Here is a 23,369-nt window from a genome sequence, read left to right as displayed (position 1 = left end):
GGGGAGGGCAATCAAGCACACAGGTGCAGGTACGGATCCAATCTTCACATTAAAGAGCCCTCTGGCAGCCGACTGGAGGACCAGGGAGGGGAGGTGCCTGGAGGCCACAAGGCAGTGATAGGCTCCTGCCACTGTCCAGGTGAAGGAGGAAGATGCTTTATACCAGGGCAGAGCAAACAGAGTGGAAGGAAAGGGTTAGCTTCAAGGTACATTTCAGAGGGAGGGAAAGCAAGATATGCTGCCTCCTTATGTACTGAGCTATTTGGGGGAAGGTAGAAACCATGCAGACCTTGGATGTCTCAAGCCAGGGAGACTGAGGCCAGTCCCCATTTCTATTTCTCAGCACTGCTTAGGTATCTGTGCTGGAGTCCTCACAGTCTCCCTGACACTTTTCCTTTCCTGGGATCTGATTAGCCACGCCAGCATTGGAGGAGTTGCCTGACATCAGCCTTCATGGTTTGGAATGTGGCAAATGACTGTTCTATTCTGATTCCGAGTCTCTACAGATCTCCTGTTATGGGCTGAATTGTCTCCCTTCTCCGACAACGCCCCCCCCTTCCCCACCCCCGCTGAATTCATGTGCTGCAGTCCTAACCCCTAGTTCCGCAGAACATGACCGTATTTGGAGCTAAGGCTTTTTTAGAAGAGGTAATTAAGTTAAAATTGGGTTGTTCCGGTGGATCCTAATCCACTATGACTGGTGTCCTTAAAGAAGAAGAGATTAGGACACAGACAACACAGACAGAGGGAAGACCACATGAAGACACAGGGAGAACACAGCCATGTGCGACCAAGGAAAGAGGCCTCAGAAGAATCCCAACCTGCTAACACCTTGATCTTGGACTTTTAGCCTTCAGAATTCTAAGAAAATTAAGTTCTTTTGTTTAAGCCACATGGTCTGTGGTATTTTGTTATGGGAGCCCCAGCACAGTAATACACTTCCTGTATACAAAATCTCACCCAGAGCCCAAGCCTGCCTGAAATCAGAATAAGCAAGGGCTGGGAACTGGGGCCGTGTTCCCTCCTGTTATTTCTCCAGCCAGTCCAGCTTCTCCACTGGCCACTTTTGTTATTGTAGTCACAGCATCATGACAACAGACAGGCAGGTAAGTCCAAAGAATTCCATCACTGGAATGAGAATGGCACTGGGTTGTTAACAGCAGTGGACTGGTGCTTTTCTCTAGAGTCCCTCAAATGGTTCACAAAGCTGACAACAACCCAGCTCTCAGCACAGGGTTATGATAAGGATTCAGTGTGACCATGAATGAGAAGATAACAGAGAAGGGGCATGGAGATGGAGTCTGTGGATTAGGCTCACTGCGGGGAAAATGACTCCCCTCTGTGCACCCACGTTGTGGTTCACTGGAACCCTGACAAATAAACGCAGTAGACCAGCTATATGCCGGCCCTGTGCTACATAGAACAGACAGGGTCCCACTCCAGGAACTGACAAGGTCACTCCCAAACTGTCAGGAATTCCACCCTTCATCACAAAAGGACCTCACAATGCTCTGGACAGCTTTCTCAAAAGGTGCCACTTTGCTACCCCAGGAGTAAGAATAGTATCAACAGCAATCGGCACATGCTTTGGTTTTATGCGTAATATTTTGTGAAACATACAAGTTTCACAGACCTCACATGAGCTACACAAAGTCTCTGGAACATCAACACACACCCGGCAAGTTGCAAAGAGGGGTCACAAGCCTCAGCTCCAATGGACTCTGAGTTCAATAGGGATTTTGTAACATATATCTTTCCCTAAATTTAAAAGTAATATATGCTTATTATACACTGAAAACTTAAGAAAATTAAATAAAAATTACACCTAGTCTCATCACTCAGAGATAAATACCGAGTCATTTGGCCTGTTTTCTTCTAATATCTTTTCTGTGCTTAAGAAAAAAACTTGTTTAAACAAAGTTGAGATCGTACTATACATAAAATTTCCAATTTTTTTTCCACTTAAAATTATATAAGCATTTTCCCATATACTAAAACTTCAACTTAAAACATTACTATACAACTGAAAAAGAGCTCCAACTGATTATCTAATAATTCCTATTTTGTCGAATTGTTTCCCAACTTTCCCTATTATAAATTATGCTTTGATGAGCACACACTTGGTTTGTATTTCTGTTTTTTTCTTCTTATTTATTTTATTTTTTTTCTGTTTTTTAGATTAAACTACTATGGGCCTTTAGAGACTGGTAACTCTCATTCATGCATTCAACAAATATTTAATGAGTACCTGCTAGGTGCTGGACAACATTCTAAAAAAATTTTCAAAACAGACAAAATATCCCTGCCTTCATGAAACTTACATTCTAAATTTTAAGTCTCTTTAGGTATATTGCCAAATCAGTACATAAGTAGCCGTCCCACTGCATTTTCACTAGCACTGAGGATTATGGTTTAAATTTTTTTTGACAATTTCATTACAGTTAATGGCAGTGTTGCATTCTTTAAGGACTTTCCCCCTTTCCTCTCTGCCTCCGTGCATTTACCAACTCATAAAATACAAGTAGATAAAGAGACGTCAGGGTCAAATCGGTTCTTTCACTAATGCACTTGGTAGGCTATAAGGCACTGGATATTAGAAGGGAGACCTTTGGAGGATGTTGAAGACTTTGAGAGGGTCTTATATGTATGGAAATATATTTTAAAAAGTGAATAAAACAAAATAAAAAATAAGGAAAATGACAATATTATATATAATATATATAATACTTGGGGAGTGTTTTATCATGTGTTAGAAACTTTCAGAATACTCTTTTTACAATACATACATAATAGTGGTTATAATGTATCAGGCGCTGCTTTGAGCACTGTTGACCCATATAATCATTATAACCTGCTTATGATATAGACCCTACCATCTTCATTTGATAGATGAAGAAACACAGTTTAGGTCAGGAGGGATTTACTGAGTATCCTCTATGAACGAGGCATTGTGTTGGCCCAGGATCACAAAGCTCATGGGTGGGAGGGCTGGGAGTCTGGATCTGGCTCAAGATCTGTCTGAATCCAGGCTCTCATTCTTTCTACTATGTCTTGCTTAAAGGAAAATGTTGTCTTGTTTGGGTTGATGTCTAAGAGGCAACGCTGGACCAGGGCACAGTGCTCTTGGAACAAAATGCCAGAGTTAGAAGAACAGAGGCTCGCAGCTGTGCTGTGCTTTGCGGGTGCGGGGGGGGGGTGCAGTTGTGCTCCCAGGCGCACCTGGGGGGCCCCTCTCTACCCCTTCAAGCCCTTGTCACGTTAACACGGTCCAGGTGATTCAGAATATATCTTTTTGGTTCAGATTCCTCCATGCAATGAACAATAGTCTCTAGGAATTCCAAGAAGTGCTGTAACAATCCTTGGCCTTGGCATTAAAATTAGTTGAACCTTCAGTTATTGAAAATTCTCTTATATTTTTCCCCTGACAACTCTCCCTGTACCTCAGACTGCTTTGATAGCTCCCTTCATGGTTGCCTTCATATTTCAAAACCTATAAAATTACATATTTGAAGGGATTATTCAATTTCTTCCTATGGAAACACACACACCCCATAATGCTTTAATAATGATAACCAGATGGATGGAGGGGTCTTTGACAAGGGGTTTCTTCAGCTAATTTGAGAACATACTGAATTTCAGCTTTTGTGACTAGTGCAAAAATGAGCAGAATGTAAAGTGCCCTGTAAATTTCCTACTTGTGCAATTTTAATACTTTCATCATAGTCAGATGAAATATATTTAAAGCCAACTCTCCCCCTCCTCCATTTTTGAAGGCACAGGTTTCGGGTTTTCCTCAGTCAAATCCAGGAAAATGTTTAACCAGAAGGACTGGATACTCCTAAGTAGTTCCCACTCAGAATTCAGCCCGTAACACCCCCAGTCAGTGCGTATGCTCTGGCCTCCTTCCTTGCTCTCAGAAGAGTCCAAGAGATTCTCACAAGGCTTCTTACCTACATGTAGAATCAGAAAATACTGGCCAGAAGGGACCCTAACAATCATCTGGTCTACCTCTCTCAAGCTGTAACAGAGGAAAGCAGTTTTAGAAAGGTTCTGGACGTGGCTAAGGTCAAGTGCATGGTAAGTGGCAGAGTGTAGACTTGAACCACTTTCTACATTTAATGTTCATTCATTATGTCACCTTGCCTCTCTCTTCTGCTTTCCTTTCCTGTACTTTCTCTCCTTTTTTTGTTACTGCTTTCCATTTCCCCTGTGAGAACCAGGTCTTGGATGATGAGGAGGTGAGTCAAACTACAGTGGGTCGGGTTGTGAAGAACAGCCACAACGAGGTGCAACAGGAAACTGAGGAAAGGTTCTGGCAGAGGCAGCCAGAAAAAGTTTGGCTGACAGGTTCAGCATAAGGTAGAGGCTCAGGTAGATAGGTGGAGAGCTGGGAATTCAACATCAGATAACACACAGAAATGTATAAGCAGATTAGATGAGCAGCAGGGAGCAGGGACCCAGACTCAGGAATGGCCTTTCAGTGATAAGGATTTGCATTCATAAGACCTGAGGTGCGGTACCAAGGGATGTGACCACAGGGGTCCTGGTACTGGGACCTGGAACCAGAAACTGGAATACAGTCTCAAGGAACATGTTTACAAGGTCAGGTCAGAACCAGCAGTGAACTGCTGCCCAGAGTTCCTTAAATTCTTCCAAACCAGTGTGGCAGAGACAGTTAGTAGTTGAACAAAGAGGCCATGTACCTCCACAAATCTAGCCTCCCTTGCAGCTGGACGGGGACCATGGACTGTTTTTAGCCTGTGAGGGCAAGTGGAGATCATGGAAGCCACACATCTTGTTGCTGCTGAGGGGAGGCCCACTAGATACCTACTGAGAACAGGCTTGTTGTGGCTCCTTGTCCCCTCATCCAATTCAGTGAAGTACTGGACACAGCATGACCTTCTGACATGAGGACTTAATGTCTACCTGGGAAATGCCTTGGAGCACAAGGGTATACCTTGCTGCAAAGGGGCTGTCTCCTAGAAGAAAAAAAGAGCAAAGAATTGTCTCCTCATAAAACCAACGCTCTCTGCACATTATAACTTCTTGTTTTGTTGAGAAACACCTGAGAACTGGATAAAAGTAGGGAATTTCTATAGGATATAAATGTAAACATATATAAATATATCAAAATTACATAATGTAAATAGATTAATGTGGATGTTAGCAGATTTACATAGGTATAGATTTACATTGCCTAACCCATTTCGTCCTCTCAACAACTAACTGAGGCAGGTGCAATTATGATGCTCATTTTACAGATGAGGAAACTGTGGCACAGTTTCTGTAAGTAACCTGGGAGACAGTTAACCCTGGAGTAGAAAATCCAATATGTTAAGAGGAAGCTAAGGCCATGCTGGGGTGAGGCCCTCACTTCATCCGGCGACTACACTGTGCCCAGCAGCGCCAGCCCAACACTCGCACGCCCTTCTCGGAGCTCGCCTGTATCTACTCGGCCCTCATCCTGCTCCAGGATGAGGTGATGGTCACACGGAGGATAAGAGCAACGCCCTCATTACTTTAATTTACTTTGGAGCCGGGGTAAGTGTTGAACCTTTCGGGCCGGGCTTGTTTGCAAAGGCCCCGGCCAATGTCAACATCGGGAGCCCCATCTGCAATGTAGGGGCTGGTGGACCTGCCCCAGCAGCTGGACCTGGTCCCCTCCCCTTCCCCCACAGCACAGCTGCCCCAGGCGAGGAGAAGGAGGTGGAAGCAAAGAAGAATCAGAGGAGGCTGATGATGACATGGGCTTTGGTCTTTCCAACTAAACCTCTTCTGTAACCTGTTCAATAAAAAGCTGAACTCTTAAAAAAAAAGATAAAGAAAAACCACTACATTAGAAATGACATTTTAATAGATAGTTAAGAAACTATTTAATTTAGTAATTTAAGAAAAATTACTATTGAATATTAATATACCTATTACCATAATTTAAACATATTAAATGTTTGAATACAGTCTCAAGGAACATGTTTACAAGGTCAGGTCACATTTTTTTTTTTAATGTAGGTTCACGCTCAGCACAGAGCCCAGTGTGGGGCTTGAACCCATGACCCTAAGATCAAGACCTGAGCTGAAATCAAGAGTTGGACACTTACCTGACTAAGCCACCCAGGTGACCCTGTATTTTATATATTTTTAAAATTAAAATTAACCATTTAAAAATGCATTTAGGGGGCACCTGGGTGGTTCAGTCTGTTAAGCGTCTGCTTTTGGCTCGAGTGATGATCTCAGGGTCCTGGGATCAAGTCCCACAACAGGCTTCCTGCTTAGTGGGGAGTCTGCTTCTCCCTCTGCCCCTCCCCTGCTCATGCTCTCTCTCTCAAATAAATAAATAAAATCTTTAAAAATAAATTAATTTTTAAAAATGCATTTAGTACATTCACAAGTTGTGCAACCAACACTTTTATGTATGTAGTTTTAAAATATTTTTATCACCCCAAAAAGAAACATCCTTGCCATTAAGCAGCTGCTCTCCATATTCCCAGTCCTCCATCCCCCAGTCCTAAGCAACCACTCAGCTACTTTCTGTCTCTATAGATCTCACTATTTTGATATATTTATTCTAGATACTTCATCTAAATGGAATCGTATAATCGGTGACCTTTTGGGTCTGCCTTCTTTCACATTAGCGTGTTTCTGAGGTTCATCTTGTAGCATGTATCAATGCTTCATTCCCTGGAATGGCTGACTCATCTCCATTGTAAATATACATTACTATCTGTTCATCCTTTCATCTATTGGTGGACATCTGTGCTCCTTCACCTTTTCGCTGCTGTGAAGAGTGCTGCTAGGGATACTCTTACACATGCATTTGTTGGAGTGTCTCTTTTCCACTCTTTCAGGTATCTACCTAGGAGAGGACTTACTGGGTCATACAGTGATTCTATGTTTAACTTTTACAGGAACCCCCACAATGAATTCCACAGTGGCTGAATCACAGCAAATTCCACAGTGGTTGAATCATTTTATATTCTCACTAGCAATGTACAAAGGTTCCAATTTCTCCATATCTTAACCAACTCTTGTTATTCCTGGTGTGGTTTTTTGGTTTTTTGGTTTTTTGGTTTTTAGTACTGCCATCTTGGTGGATGTGAAGTGGCATCTCATTGTGATTTTGATATGCGTTTCTCTAATGATAAATGATGTGGAGTATCTTTTCCTGGGCCACTGGCTATTTGTATATCTTCTTTGAAGAAATGTCTATTCAAGTAACTTTACTCATTTTAAAGTTTCTTTGTCTTTTGTTGTTGTTGTTGTTATAAGAGTTCTTTATATACTTGCAAACATTTTCTCCCATTCTGTAGGTTATTTTGTTATATTAAAGCTGAGTTTCTAAGTCTCTTACTCAAAGAGACTTCCTAGGATATTAAAAAGTTTGCTTTAATATTTATAAATACTGTTATACCCTTGACACTATAGATGTTTGCTATGGAAATATTTGTTATTGAAATTTGTTATTAAACTTTGTAGTTTGTAGTAGAAAAAATTAACAAGTATTTACTAAGCATCTGCTATGTCTATGTCTCTTGTCCTCAATGTATTTTAATTTACTTTGGAGCAAAAGACTTTTACTATGGACATGGCTACAGCATGCACAATCCAGTGTGGTGTAAAGTGCTGGAATGAGAGTCAGCTTCATGGCCTGTCGAGCCCAGACAAGGGCTTTACTTCTGCGTCTTGGTTTTCCCCATCTGTAGCACAGGGCTGGTAGTAACTGCTTTGACTTTCTCCTAGGGCTGTGAGGATCAGATAAGTGAGAATCTGCACCAAGGAATTCGAGAGCTCTTTGGGATCCCCCTGTTCACCCCAACACACACATGCACACACACAAAAGCGCTTCGTAAACTTCATCCACTGTACTGATGTTGTCCTGGGCAAACCAGGTCGGATGGTGTCCTCCTCACAGCATTCCTGGAGTGTTTTCTAAAACACAAGTCTGACTGTGTTACTCTGTCCGCTAAAGCCCTACAGTGGCTCCCTCTCTTCAAAGAGAGACTTGGTGATGTGACTCTTCAGCCTCTCCTCTGACTGACGCCCAGGGCCCCAGGCCGGGCTGTGCCAACCTGGGTTTCCGGTCTGCACCACCCTCCGTGACTCCTCAGAACACCTGTACATGCTGTTCCACCAGCATTCAGAAGGCTGGATGTGCTTCTGAGTCATGGGATCTGACAACCGTAAGCAGGCGTGGGTCCTGCGAAGGCCTCCATCTCAGAGGCGTGATGGAGAGGAGATCACTCTGCTTCTGAAGACTAGTGTGGATGGCGCAACTCTGCCCCCAGTAGCCGTGTGACCTTGGGCCAGCCTCCCTGGGCCTCAGCTTTCTCATCTGTGATTCAGGGGAGCTCAGAGTCCCTTTCAGTCTAGGACTTGGCATTTCCTCTATGAACAAGTACTTATTTTTAGCTTTACTGAGGTATAATTGACAAAATGGTAATATATTTAAAGTATACAGCATGATGATTCCACACATGTACACCCTGTGTCGAGGTAATTAATGTAACCATCTCACATATTTATCCTTTTTGTGTGTGTGAGAATACTTCAGTTCTACTCTCTTAGCAATTTCAGTTACACAGTACAGTCACCATGTTATGCATTAGATCAGATCCTTATAACTGAAAGTTCGTACCCTTTTACTGACTTTTCCCTATTTCCCGCACTCCTAGGCAACCACCATTCTACTTTGTTTCTGTGTGTTCACCTTCTTTTTATTTTAAGATTCCACATGTAAGTTTGCCACATGTAGCATTTGTATGAATAAGTATTTTTTGTTGAATTACAGCTGACCCTTCTTGAACAGCACAGGTTTGAACTGCGCAAGTCCACTTCTATGTGAATTAAAAAAAAAAATACAATACTGTAAATGTGTTTTCTCTTCCTTATGATTTTCTTTTCTTTTTTTTTTTTTAAAGATTTTATTCATTCGACAGAGAGAGACACAGCGAGAGAGGGAACACAAGCAGGGGGAGTGGGAGAGGGAGAAGCAAGCTTCCCGCGGAGCAGGGAGCCCGATGCGGGGCTCGATCCCAGAACCCTGGGATCATGACCTGCGCCGAAGGCAGACGCTTAACGACTGAGCCACCCAGGTGCCCCCCCCTTATGATTTTCTTAATAACCTTTTTTTCTCTAGTTTATTGTAATAACACAGTGAATATATATAGCATACAAAATATGTGTTAATCAACTGTTCCTATTATCGGTAAGGCTTCCAGTCAACAGTAGGCTATTTTGGTAGTCAAGTTTCTGGGAAGTGAAAAGTATACAAGGATTTTTAACTGCTTGGGGGTCGGTGCCCCTAACCACCACCTTGTTCCTTCAAGGGCTAGCTGTACATTGAAATCAGTGGTACTTAACAATAGTCATTATTCATTGATATTTACTATTTCAGGCTCTATTCAACTACATTATTTTTTTAAAAGATTTATTTATTTATTTTAGAGAGAGAGAGTGCGGGGGGTGGGGGGACAGAAGGAGAGAGAGAGAATCTCAAGCAGACTACCCCCTGAGCACAGAGCCTGACATAGGGCTTGATCTCATGACCCTGAGATCGTGACCTGAGCCAAAATCAAGAGTTGGACACTCAGCCACCTGTGCCAACAGATGCCCCTCAACTATGTTATTTGGAATCTTTGTAACAAGCAGCCTCCCTGGGTCATACAGCCAGAGATGGGGGAGGTGGCTAGGCTTCAAACCCAGACAGTCCGACTCCAAAGCTCAAAGTTTTTCCCTTCAAGTATCTTCCTCCAGGACAATTTCAATGATTTTCTCCTCCCTGAGTCTGTCTCCACGCCCCAACTTATTGGCCCAGAAACAATGGACTATTTCTCCACTCCAGCTTTCTAAGAGCTTCCAGAGCCTATTGTGTGTCCCTCCCAGAGAAGGATCTGGGAGTCCCCTGCACGTTGCCACCGAGAAAAGACTCCACCTCCCCATCCCCCCACTCCCACAGCTGTCTGAGCTCATCTGAGAAGAGCAATAACAATATCATATGACACTTACATAACAATGAGCAATTGATCCCAGCAATCCCATAAGTCAAGTGAGGATTGATTTTATGGATGAGGAGACTGAGGCTCAGGAGTTCCCCTGCCCATGACCACATACTTGGCTCCAAGTACATTGCTTCCCCCCTGAGCCTTTGACACACCATGTTGAACTAGAGTTTGGGGAAATCTCTCAGGGACACACCTTCCTAAGTTTCTCCTTGTGGTCAGTGAAGAGAAAGGGGTATCTCAGGCCACTTTGAGCTACACACACAAGTGCCACCCAAATGGAAACCTGTCTTGACCCTAAAGAATCAATCGGTGGTCCACCTTTGGTGAAGCTATTTTCGGGTCCCCATCAGGGTTCTCAGATTCTGTTACACAGGCTTCCTCCTGTGCCCCCTGAGCTTGACAGTACCTTAGAATACCCCTGACACCCTCAGTGACTGATGTTCACCAGATGCTGCTCGGGCCTCGTGTTCTTACACGGGGATGACAGAAAAAAATACACCATTACCCACTGGGAACTGACTGATAGTTCACAGTGCTGATTACTCTTCCCCATACGGGGGAGAGGAGGAATTTCAGTGGAGCGGTGTGGAGACTTTGGTTGGTTGACTGGTTTTGATTTGTTGGTCACTTGTCTGGCTTTGGATTATCTGATGCTTACCCTTCCTGTCTTAATCACCCCTATTTCTTTTTCTAATCCATGCGTCCCCCAGAGAAAGAAGTGTAAACATGTGAGGTTGTGGTTTTCAGCAAATTTGTCAGGAATCCATGCCAAACCAGGTTTCGCCTGAAAACCAGTCTGGCACGGAGAACAACTGAAGGAGATAGGGTTACATTTCTTGTAAACCAACAGCTTGATTTTCATTTTGGCACATTGCGGATTTTGTTGTTATCGTTATTGTTGTTGTTGTGGGCTGAGGAATAGGCTTATTTTCCATAGCTGGATTTATGGCTTAATGTAGCTTCTTGAAGCTTGCTGAATAAATTCTATTCAATTTACACTCACAGCCATTAAGAATTTGAGCAATCCATTCTCCTCTCAGAGTGATCTTTCTAAATTGCAAATGTGATTGTGATACTCCTTGTTTGGGATATTCTGGTCAAAAATTACTTTGCAGACTTATTGATTGGGCTGATATTATCTGGTATTCCTACAGCACTAAGACATAGCTGGCCACTGTTTTGACTGGTTTAGATCCAAACCATACAGGTCATTAAATATTTTGAGTATCATACCTCCTTATTAACCTTTACTTCTCCCCTTACCCTGATGGCATTAAGTCAAGCCATTCCAGAAAATACCTCATGCCTTGAATAAACCAAGATCTCTCATCTTCTCATAATTTTGCCTTGGAGACCCCTAGCCTTCCCTAATTCCTCTCATCCTTCAGTGACCTCAGGTCTGTGAGCCCTTCCCTCACCTGTCCTCTCTCCCTTTTCCACCACACACACTGCCATTCTGTCCTCTCCAATTCCATAACACCAATGCCACTAATATATATAATGCCAGTGACTGTATAACACCAATGACTTAAGAGACACAGTTTTTTCACTACAGGGGAAAAATATGCCAAGAGGCAAGTTAATACCACCATCAAGAGGCAAATAGGACAGTAGGTCCTTCCCATAAGAGAGTCACAGAATCTCAGAGTTGGAAGGGATCTAAGGGCCCTCCCCACCCCCTTGGGCAGTATCCTTGATAGATGTTTTTTCAGCTTCCAATCAAGTACTTCCAGAGATGGAGCAGTCAGTGGTTTTTAGAAAGTTTTTCTTTACATTGAGCGAAAGTTGACCTCACACTCAACACTACTTGTATGCCCTTGGTCTGCCTTCTGGAGATGCAGAATAAGTGTACTCCCCAGTCTGCTTGATGGCCCTTCGGATACTTGAGGAGGGCACTCCTCTGCTCTCTCTCCTTCAGAAAAAGACTGGGGTTCCGGAATCATTCTTTCAGGCATGCTTGCAAGAAAATCATGCCTTGACCGCCCCATAAGCCAAATGTACCCATTATGTTATTTTCCAAGTGCTTGTCACCAGGCTGTTGTTTGGGGGAACAGAAATACATTTTATCCCAGAGTTGATTAATTTAAGCATAGCGGTACACTCCCTTAAATATAAGGTTACAAATGAAGAAAATAAAAACCAAAAATAACAGGAGGTATTTCTTAGAGACAGGAAAAGCTCCATACATTCTGTGATAAATCTAGCAGATTAAGTTTAGCGGCAGCTCCTTATTTGTGAAATTCTATGCCTGCTTCTAGAAAAGAGACAAAGAGGCAGCCAAAAGATAAGGCCCGCACATCTCTCGGAGTTCACGCATGCACACTTGCTTAATTTAGGAAAATTCCTAGGAGGGGCCACTGTGGGGAGCTGGAGACCACTCTGAAAGGAAACCTAATTCCAGTAAAATTAAGTATGCATGTGATGGAAGCAGGCTGGGGACTCTCTGAATCTGTTTTGGAAAATGATCCTGGAATTTTTCTCTAAGAATCTACTCACGATAACGATGTTTTCAAGTATAGTTTAAATGCAGTTTTGCCCAGAGGCAAAGCAATGTATTCAAACACCCTGCAAGCTCCCTCTAGAGGTTCAAGTGTGCAGCCGCCAGCAGAGCTCCTGGGCCTAGAAGCCTGCCCCAGTGTGCAGAGAGGAATCAAGAGACTTACAAGAAGTTACTGTTTTTTTCTGTTAATTAGAGCCAAATCTGTTGGCTGAAAAAAATAAATTAGAGAACACAACAAAACATCACCATTCTCCAAATAAAGCAAGGCTGGGATCAAATATGTCGTGAATATACATTCACATAGAAGAGGTAGTAACTGGTAATATCCTAAAATTTCAAATCAGGTAATAGGCTGATGATTGACGGTGCAATGAAGAAAGTAAAAGTTCTTGATGCCTCCTAGCTGTGCTAACTTCTAAAAAGGCATGCATCTTCTGGGGAATGGATGCCATAATCAACATGATCATCATTATAGCTACCAGTTGTTGAGCACTTTTTATGTGCTAGGCACCATGCTAAAAACTTTACTCACATTTTCTCATGTAATCTTTGCAAGCCCCCTTTTAGATACATACTATATGAGCACCATTTACAGATCAGGAAGCAGGGACTTACAGGAGTTCAATCCTTTCTACAAGTGCATGCAGTTCATATGTGATGTTAGGACTCAAACTCTGATCTGTGCTTTTAAACATAATAAAACAGTGTTTTCTCATCAGAGGAAACTGGACTCTGCAAGATGAATGACTAGTTCTGAACACCCAACAAGCAAATGGTGCCATTAATGAGAGGTATGTTTTTTTGTTGTTTTTTTTTTTAAGATTTTTTATTTACTTATTTGAGAGAGAGAGAATGAGAGACAGAGAGCACGAGAGGGAAGAGGGCAAGGGAGAAGCAGACCCCCTGCTGAGCAGGGAGCCCGATGTGGGAGCTGAAGGCAGTTGCTTAACCAACTGAGCCACCCAGGCGCCCGAGAGGTATGTTTGAGAGTGTACATATGATGCCTGGTCCATCCTGGATTTTCAGTGAAAACCTTCGCCTTTAAAATGACCGCCAATCTGACTACCTGTGTCCTGAGTGTGTCCTTCCAGAACACAGAGACCCCTGGGAGGCAGTCCATGCAATTTGATTTTTATATCCTGTCACCTAGACTGGTATGCTCCTTATACTGGGTGCATGAGTCGAAGAATGATTGAATGACACTGGCTGTCTTCTAAGAGCTTACAATCTGCTAGCAATGTTCAAGATCTGCACACACACAGACACACACACAGCCCAGTATAATTATTAGTAGAAGTAAGTTAAAATATGTTAAAGTTATATACCAGCAATTTCACATTCTTTGTTTTACATGTAGCCAGAAAAACTTGCCCACGTACAAGGAGACATGTACCAGAATGTTGACTGCAAAATTGTTTCTAATAGAAAAAATTGGGAACAACTAAATAGTTCTCAACAGAGGCCTGGAGAAGTACATTTCAGTTTACTGATATAATGGAATGTTATACTTAGTGATTAAAATAAATGGTCTGAAACTGTATTACATGGATAACTCTTGAAGCACAATAAGTAGAAAATATAATGATAATAATAGCTAACATTTATTTAACACTTAAGTGCCAGGTAGAACTTTATGGGCTTTGCATGTATTAACTCATTTCATCCTCACAACAAACTTTTGAAAGGTAGATATTATCACCAAACCCATCTTAGAAATGAGGAAGTTGAAAGATACCTACTTCGACATAATTGCAAAGATGTTTAAAGATATGCAAAAGACTATAATTTAAGAATACATCCAGGGGCACCTGGGTGGCTCAGTCGGTTAAGGGGCTGCCTTCAGCTCAGGTCATGATCCCAGGGTCCTGGGATGGAGCCCCACTCGGGCTCCTTCCTCAGCGGGGAGCCTGCTTCTCCCTCTCCCTCTGCTTGGCACTCCACCTGCTTGTGCTCTCCCTCTCTCTATCTCTATCAAATAAATAAATAAAATCTTTAAAAAAAAAAAAGAATACATCCATATGTATTAAAAGTATTAAAACATGCATGGGAATCATTAAATACCAAAATTATGATGGTGATTACCTTAGGGGTGGTGACAGGGAGAGGGCCATGATCCAGGAGGGAATTAGAGAGGACATCAAATGTATTTATAATGTTTCATGTAATGACTGCCACATATTCTTTATATTTATACTTTTACTATGTCTAAAATATTTCATAATAAAAAAATGACCAATAAGCAGAAACGAAATACCTAAATATTAAATAGGCTCAAGGTAAAGAAACATTGTTCCTGATTTTGCACAAAGAAATAAGCATTTATTTATTCATATATATTTTAAGATTTATTTATTTGAGAGAGAGAGAGAAGGGGGGAGGGGCAGAGGGAGACGGAGAGAGAGTCTTAAGCAGACTCCACTCTGAGCATGGAGCCTGACGTGGGGGCTGGGATGCGGAAGTCTGTGTTGACGGGCATGAATAACTACTGACCGAGTGTCTGCTTTTGACTTTGGGAAGAGGTGATGGGGACTCAACCGCAACTCAAAACCCAGACAGTGACAACAGGGCCTAAGTGCTTCGCTGACCATAACTGAACCTACCGTTGGGCAGAAAGGCCAGGGCACAATGGAAGACTTCAGGCAGTCCAGTTTTAAGGCAGCTGTGGCTCTGGGTCCAGACAGCCCCCAAGTCCAGTATCGCCCTAGGCCAGATGACACTGTCCTGAACTTGGGCCGCAGACTCTTCACTCCCCACCCCCACCCCTACCCCTGCCTCCACCCATCCCTCTACCTCCTGTACCTATGGGGACTCCCCCTTGCTCACCTATTCTCACTGGCTGTTCAACTGCTTGGGTTCTGGATCAGAAAATCTGGGACAGCATAACTTACAGCCTTAGGCCACTTTGCCAGAGTCTCTGGGGACAAAAGCTGGTTTCCCAAGTGCACAAAGAGAAGTAGTTGCTCCAAAAACACTTGTTTGACTGATAGAAATGAGTATTTGGTTGGTGCTGCATTAAAAGGAAGGCATTGCCTTGTCATGCAATGGAAAGCTAGAAGTTAAGTCTGAAGATGGAGCCGTGAATGTTGGCTCTTCCTCTGCTTCTACGTGTCTGATCTCAGACAAGTACTCAGCTTCTCCTAACCTCAATTTTCTCCTCTGCAAAACAGGGGCCACACAACCATCACCTAAAGGGTCATTGTGAGGAGCAAAGACGACCCTTTAGGTGATGGTTGTGGTGGCCGCTGGGTGTTCACTATGTACCTAGCTCTGTGCTTGGGACTTTGATACAGAATCTCATCTAAACTTCTCAGCACCTCTGAGAAGGAACTGGGGAACAGAGAGCTTAAGTAATTTGCCCCAGTCTTATAGCTCATAAATTGTGGATCTGGGATTCAAACTCAGATCTGCCTGGCTCTGAAGACTTAGAGCACTAGAGGCTGCAAAGTGCTTTGAAAATGTTATTTCTACTACCCGTGTAGAAGTTGCAAACTCATTTCAATCAAGTTAAAACATCCTCTCTTAAACTGGCCTGATTGGGGATTAATTTAGATCCAAAACACACAGGCTGGATTACATCCTTGCCATGAGTCTAAGACCCCTTTTGCTCCACACGAGCAGACTAGAGACCTGTGTTCCTTTCTGTCTGGACACTCAGTGAGCCAGGCTGGACATGAAGGGGTCCCCAAAGCGAGAACAACCTTCCCTGGGGAACCCAGGTCTCCCAATCCCCAAGGTGGTGCTCTTACACTGGACCTCAATTCTTTGTCTTCACAGCTTCTTGGCAATGGTCACCAATGAGGTGCCTAAGGATTTATTTTGTAGTCTCTAAAAGCTAGGTCCTCAAACCCAAACATTCACTTCACTTGCCAACCCTGAATTAAGTGCTCTGGAAATTAAGGTTTTCAATAGCTTCTCTGTATCCCCTAACCTAGGAACAGTTCAAGCTGCTTCTTTTATACTGGCATTATCCTTAATATTGTATTAAATACTAAGTGTTTGGTGTTCCCAATTCTGTAGCATTTACCACTTCAAATAAATTAATGAGCTACTTCTTCATATAATGTCCAAAATCTTAAATCATGTCACATGTGGCCACAAGAGAACTTTTAGGATTTTTGGCTGTAAGAATACATCCACTCTGGCAGAAGCACATTCTTTTTTTTTATGTGATCCAGCTTGAAAAACCAAGAGCTATAGCCTTCAGCTGGAGGTCCTTTTGGGACACGTTTTTCTGACCTTCATAAATCTAAGCTGGAATTTATATACTCTTCTCCCACACGAATAGACATTAGTGAGCTTCTGGCCACCTTTAGACCCCACACATAATTTTCAGAGTCACAGTTTCAGAAGCTATAGCCTCTGGATAATCGGAATCACCATGTTTTAGAGTTGAAGGTTGCTCTAGCATTCTCAGATTCCTGGTGAATAAAAATTAACAGTTCAATCACAAGCCATTATATTAAAGACCATTCATTGGGTACCTACTATGTGCCATGCACTGTTCTTCATTTTCTTTTTAATTTTTTAAGAAAGATTTTATTTATTTATTTGTCAGAGAGTGAGCGAGCACAAGCAGGGGGAGCGGCAGGCAGAGGGAGAAGCAGGCTCCCCACTGAGCAGGGAGTCCGATGTGGGACTCCATCGCAGGACTCTGGGATCATGACCTGAGCCGAAGGCAGATGCTCAACCGACTGAGCCACCCAGGTGTCCCTTTTTTTAATTTAATAAAAAATTTTAAAGTAATCTCTACACCCAATGTGGGGCTTAACTCATGACCCCAAGATCAAGAGTCGCACGTTCTTCGCCCTGAGCCAGCCAGACGCCCCATGCTCTGCACTATTCTAAGCACTTTATAGGTATAACTTATTTTGTCCTCTCCCAAATCTCATAAGGTAGATAGATACTGTTATTATTCCCACTTTATAGATGATGAAACAGAGGCAGAGATTAAAATCATCTGCCAAGGTTCAAATCTAAGCTGTGGGACTCCCCCTGACCACTCCTTTATCTCTTGACTCAAGATCACAGAGCTCGTAAGTGTTCACCTCTGTCTCAGTCTAATTTCAGGTGACTACAGGGATGCACTTTGCCTCTGGAGGGCTGTCAAGATATAGGAGTGCGTGTATAGGGTGCTGACAGTGGTGTGAGGTGGGTGGGGGCAGAGCACCTCCTGCTTCTTCCCAACTCCCCATCCTCAGAGAATGTTAGCATTCCAACCTTGGGCGTTCGGTGGCTCGGGGGTTAGAGACAGTACGAGGCCTAACTCATGCATCTGGTTCTCAAGGATTCTTCCTTTAAATAAATAAATAAATAAATAAATAAATAAATAAATAAATAAATAAATAAATATTTTAACAAAGGAAAATGTAAACATCCTAATTGCATGGAATGTATGGAAAAGTAGAAGGAAGTAAAACTTACTCATGATCCTACCACCCAACAACCACTGTTGACATTTTGGTCTATTTTCCTGCAGTCATTTTTGGACAATGCGTACATCATTAGCTGTGACAGTGATAAATATACAATATTGTGTCTAGCTTTTTCCGCTATATTCTGTCTATAGTAATATTTACCTTTTAGAAACATCATTTTAAAATATATATATATGTATAAAATGTATGTTATACCATTGTGGGGATATGCTACAATTTACATAAATATTCCTGTTGTCAGGAATTTATGTTATTTTTTTTTAAGATTTTATTTATTTACTGGACAGAGAAAGAAACACAGCAAGAGAGGGACACAAGCAGAGGGAGTGGGAGAGAGAGAACCAGGCTTCCCGTCGAGCAGGGAGCCTGATGTGGGGCTCGATCCCAGGACCTTGGGATCATGACCTGAGCCGAAGGCAGACACTTAACGACTAAGCTACCCAGGCGCCCTCATTTATGTTATTTTTTAAACATTTTATTATCGTAAGTAGCACTAAAGAAACTTCTTTTTTTTTTTAAATAAAATGTTTGCCATATTTAGGCATACTTCTCTTGGAAGAATTTCCAACATGAAAATATTGGAACGTCTCTTCACCTGAACATTAGGAGTTCATTAGGAATTTCTCCACACTGACATTAATTATCAAGCTGTCAACTGTCAATATGGAAATAAGTAAGTCATCATGTGATTTCTCATTATGTTACAAACTTAAATGAACCTCTGCCTTTTTGTGTTTTTCCAAACCATGCTACGGTTGTAGTTGATTCTCAGGTAGAATGGCAAACAGAAATATTCTGCTCATCTATAACATAGGCATGACTGAAAGTGATACAAGATCAGGAAATGCTTAAAAACAAGGATTCTACCTCTGCGATATTCTTTAAGAAAACTGATAACCCCAGTCTAATCATGAGAAAACATTAAACAAACCCAGTTTGGGGGGCTGGGTATTCTACAGGATACCTGGCTAGTATTTCTCAGGACTGCCAAGGTCGTAAAAACAAAGACTGAGAAACTATCCAGACCAGGCAGATTAGGGGGACATGGCAACCCAATGCAACGTGGTTCCCTGGGCTTGGATCCTGGAATAAAAAAAGGGCCTTAGTGGAAAAACTGATGAAATCCGAATACAATCTGGAGTTTAGTTAATAGCAATGTACCAACATCCGTTTCTTATTTTTAACAAATGATCTTGGAAATGTACATGCCAGCCTGGGGAAAACTGGGTGAGGGGTATACATGAACTCTCTGTATTTTCTTTGTAACTTTTTTGTATATCTAAAATATTTCAAAATAACAGTCTGGGTTTTTGCTTTGTTTTGTTTTGTTTTTTAGAGAGATGAAGACAAGGGTTTTGGAGCCAGCCTGATTTGGTTTTGAGTCCTGGATCTGGCATTTGTGCCAGCTGAGTGACCTTGAAAAATTATTTCTTTGAGTGTTAGTACATCTACTTTATATGAAGAAAATTATCTACCGCAGGGGGTTGTAGGTCTTAGCTACAGTAGATAAAGCATTTAGCATTATTCCAGGTACGAGGTAAGTGCTTGATAAATGTAAGCCATAGGATTATTTTGATTAGTTCGAGGGTTCTTCATTCCAATTCTTAGTTCCCTTTAAGGTAAGAAGGAATTTTTATGCATAGCTATGTAAAAAGTGGGAAATTAAATAGCCTCATTAAAATTTCAAACTCAACACGAAGGAGACAAACTGTTATGTGAATCTGGAAACAGTAACTGGTGTGGGCTTTTGGATCATTGCTCTTGTTTTCTATGTACCTATTGGGTCGTTTCCTAAGGATAGGTGTAGTGAGAAGATGCAAGGTTTTGAAATGAGACTACATTCTAGCACTGATTGCCCAAAATAACCAACTTACAAATGCCCATTGTAAGACATGGGAATTCTTTCATTTGAATTGCTTAGAAAAACAATCTTGTAGAGAATTGAAAATGGTCTGTGCTTGGCCTCTACCCAAAGGCAAATTATTTTAGTATGAAAGTCTAAGAAAATAATTTAACCACAAGCTATGTGAGTAGGAAAGGAAAAATAACCAAAGGATAAAGAAAAATACACTCTGGCTCTATCATATATAAAATTTCTTTTTTGGGTGCTAAACTGCAACACAGATGTGAAACTTGATCTACAAGTAGGGTCCAAACAACAGAAAGAAAATAAATAATCCAAGACCTAAAAAATATTCTGAGATGACATTAAACTTCAGTGAAAGACTAAGTATGGGCATAACCAAAGCTTGTTATTCAACACCACTGGTCCTAGACTTCAGGCTAGGACCTGAATTCAAATCCACTTACAAGAGGTAGGGTCATAAATAACCTAACTAGCTTCAGGTTCCTCACTCTAGAAATTGTGATAAGAATATCTACATCACAAGATTCTTTATGAAACAATATAAGGGGTGAGATAGCGTGAAAAATGCTTTGCACAGAGCTTACATATAAGAGACAAAGAATAAATATTAGCCAGATCTAAATTTGAACATACACAACACTGACCTGATCACATTTTTGACCTTGTTTCTAATGTGAAGGAATCTGCAACCTTGTTGGTGAAAAAACTATTTATATGAAAAATTATAGAATACTGAAACTGCATAATAGAGTGTTAAATTGAGTGTTAAAAATATGGTACCAACTAATGTCAGCTTTCTTTTAGTTGCCAAATTTGACCTTACTTTTCAACATGGTATCTTTGGGAAGTGGAGAGAAGTTAAGAGCTTGGATCAAATACTGTACATTAATTAGGGCAGCAAATGTATCCCTTTGGTGTAAGCCTGATTGGCTGACTAATACTCTACCAACTTTGAGATTCACAATAATTCATAACAGCATATCCAGGGAATGAGCTCTTTCATTTAAGTAAATTTTCCAGTATAATTAATTACGCCTTCTTAAATGCTAAAACTTCAATATCTCTGAACAAAATTAAAATTATTTACATTATCCGTTTCACACTCCAGACTACAAGCACATATCTTCCTTTAAATCTCTAGCAGTAAGCACAGTGCCCAGCACCTACTAGGCGTTCACTAAACGTCCTACTGAACTGCAGTGTATGATACATATTCTTATCTTCTTAAGTAGTGTTTGATGAATATGAGTCAACCTTATCTTTACAACTCCAATCATTATTCTCAATGCAATAAATGCATAACATTTCATGTGAGTGAAGTCCTCTGGGGCTATTTGCCTTCATAAAATGGTCTCAGACATGTGATCTAATTTTTCCAGCTTATTTTTAAGTTTTCCATCTCCTCTCTTGGTATCAAGGGGTCAGTGATCACTGCTAGCTCATCTCACATTGCCACCTTTTAGGATCTTCCCTTTTCTAAAATGTTGTAAGCTGGGAAACCAGAGAGCTTGTTTGTCGAGATGCTATCAAAACTAAGGGCCAACAGGGCTCTATGCAAGGGACTCTAGGGCCGCCCTCAGAATAAATCATGTGTTGTGTTGTATGGACTCTTTGGTTGCTTGGAGACTTAGCTTGCATTTATTCATTAAAAAAAAAATGTATTTAGTGTCTTTTTCTGTGCCAGTCACTCTTTTAGGTGCAACATCAATGAAAAAAATTGATACAAAAGTCTCTACCCCTTTTAAAGGATATTTCAGTTGGGAGACATATAATAAACAATAAACATAATAAGTTAACAAAGAGGTATTTCTTAGCAATGAGTGCTAAGAAAAAAAGTCAAATGTGATATGGAAGATCTAGAGTGAGACATGACAGGTAGAGCAGGTCACTGTCTTAAAAAGGTTTGTCAAAGTTGGCCTGTGAGGAGGACCTGAAGGGGGGGGAGGGGGTTTGCCAAGCAAACTGAAGGAACCAGGTTCCACGCTGAGGACAAAGCCCAGCAAAGCCCATAAAGCCAGAATAGAGAAGAGCCAGGAGGCCGGGTGACCAGGTGGCATGAGCAAGAGAAAGGCCAGGAGGAGATGAGACTGCCCTGCTGAGAGGACAACCAGGTAGGCCCTCATGAGCCATTGGATTTTCCTTGTGAGGCAGAGGCCACAGCTCCATTTTACAGATGAGCCAATTCAAGATCAGAGAGTTGAAGCATCAGTTTATGGCATCAGTGACCACCGTTAGCTGTCATCATATTGTCTCCTTATAGGGTCTTCTCCTTTCTAGTGTATTAGAATATACATCTTCTCCTTTCTAATACGTCAGGCTTTATGCAAGAGAATTCAGAGCTAGTGTATGAACTCTGACCACTGGATTACAGAGGCACTCCTCTTTCCATCATGCCATACAGTTGCAGGGGGAACTTCAATCAGGTGTAAGTGAACAATCATTTAAGGAGGTTGATCACACGCTTCATTTGCGTATTTACTCTCCTGATTACAAAGGAAGAGGTCACCTTCTAGGCATCTCTACCAGGTAATTCACATTGAGGAGTTAGTTTCAGCTACTTCTGTGTCTTCACATAATACATTTTTTTTCTGGTCAAATATTTTATAATTCAGACATTTGACTAATTCAGCCAATCTCTCTGCCCTCCAGGGCCTTAGTCCAATTTCCTGAGGCTTTACATAATGGGCTCCATCTGACCCAGGGCCACTTGTCTTAGTACATTTTCCCATCAGAGTGTGAGGTTTCTCAGGCCTTGCAATTGGTTAAATAATGGAACACAGCCCAAGCTCCGGACTAGGCCTCCTCAGAAATAAGGTCTGGGTTGGGATCCAGGACATAGTTGATGTCAAGGGAACCCTTCCAGACCTCACAAAGAAGTGTCCAGAACCAAAATGTTTCTGTTTTGAGTCCAGATCAGAATATCAAAACCTACCTACTCATGCCAATTCCAAATTTCTCCAAAATAGCTTTGGGAAGATTGTTTGCCTGCTTAAAATATTCATTTCCCATCCTGACACAATGTTCCTTGAGGTTAATAAAAGGAGCAAAATCACTATTTTCAACAAGTTCAACCCAGTGCCAATGGGGGGAAAAAAACCAATGTTTTTATTGGCACAGAATTCATGGAACTTAAAACAATAAAGGTCAACTGTACCATATTTTTAAAACTTTTTTTCTCCTTAGACTTGCTAATTTGTAAGATCGGCCTTAGAATTCTTAAACAAAAACGTAAAACTTTGAATTATTTACAACTGGTCTAAGAATTTCTCTTAAGTAATCAACAGGCGAGGCCTGGTTTCAACACTTAAGAAAGTTTTTATTTATATTTTTTCCCTAAAATACTTTAAAATTCAGGGTTTTCCTTTTTCAAAAAAACATTTACTTAAAGATTTTTATTTATTTATTTGAGAGAGAGAGAGTGCGCACGAGCAGGCGGAGGGGCAGAGGGAGAGGGAGAAGCAGGGAAGCCTGATGATCATGACCTGAGCAGAAGGCAGATGCTTAACCAACTGAGCCACCCAGGCACCCCTCCTTTTTTTTTTTTAAATAGTAAATCCTCAAACTTTAAA

At 41.6% G+C, this 23,369-nt stretch overlaps 1 protein-coding gene, 1 long non-coding RNA gene and 1 pseudogene across 7 annotated transcripts in view; 2 read left to right on the top strand and 1 right to left on the bottom strand.

The window, feature by feature from the left end:
- The window catches only part of ME3 (malic enzyme 3), a 196,489-nt gene that overhangs the window by 137,212 nt on the left and 35,908 nt on the right, over positions 1 to 23,369 (bottom strand). Inside the window, exon 2 of one of the 5 annotated variants that reach the window (XM_045894579.3) lies at positions 4,832 to 4,979. The exons of the other annotated variants lie outside the window; for them this stretch is intronic. Coding sequence (XP_045750535.1) covers positions 4,832 to 4,909 — 78 coding nt within the window. The 5' untranslated portion in view covers positions 4,910 to 4,979. The remainder of the gene's footprint in view (positions 1 to 4,831; positions 4,980 to 23,369) is intronic. 5 annotated transcript variants of the gene reach the window in all.
- LOC123857902 (large ribosomal subunit protein P1-like) lies at positions 5,244 to 5,797 on the top strand (annotated as a pseudogene).
- Positions 8,937 to 21,504, top strand: LOC123857590 (uncharacterized). Of its 2 annotated transcripts, XR_010406939.1 has the most exons (4): positions 8,937 to 9,089; positions 13,218 to 13,289; positions 18,475 to 18,606; positions 19,270 to 21,504. It is a non-coding gene; the product is annotated as an uncharacterized LOC123857590 (long non-coding RNA). The 2 variants fall into 2 exon arrangements; XR_006793899.3 differs by lacking the exon at positions 8,937 to 9,089 and having other exon boundaries at positions 13,156 to 13,289.

Source organism: Mirounga angustirostris, unplaced genomic scaffold (genome assembly GCF_029215605.1).
Source record: "Mirounga angustirostris isolate CCGP_5_RB_7025 unplaced genomic scaffold, mMirAng1.0.hap1 SCAF_13, whole genome shotgun sequence".
Lineage (NCBI taxonomy): Eukaryota > Metazoa > Chordata > Mammalia > Carnivora > Phocidae > Mirounga > Mirounga angustirostris.
Note: the sequence above shows the minus strand (reverse complement) of the source record. Positions and strands in the feature narration are given on the sequence as shown.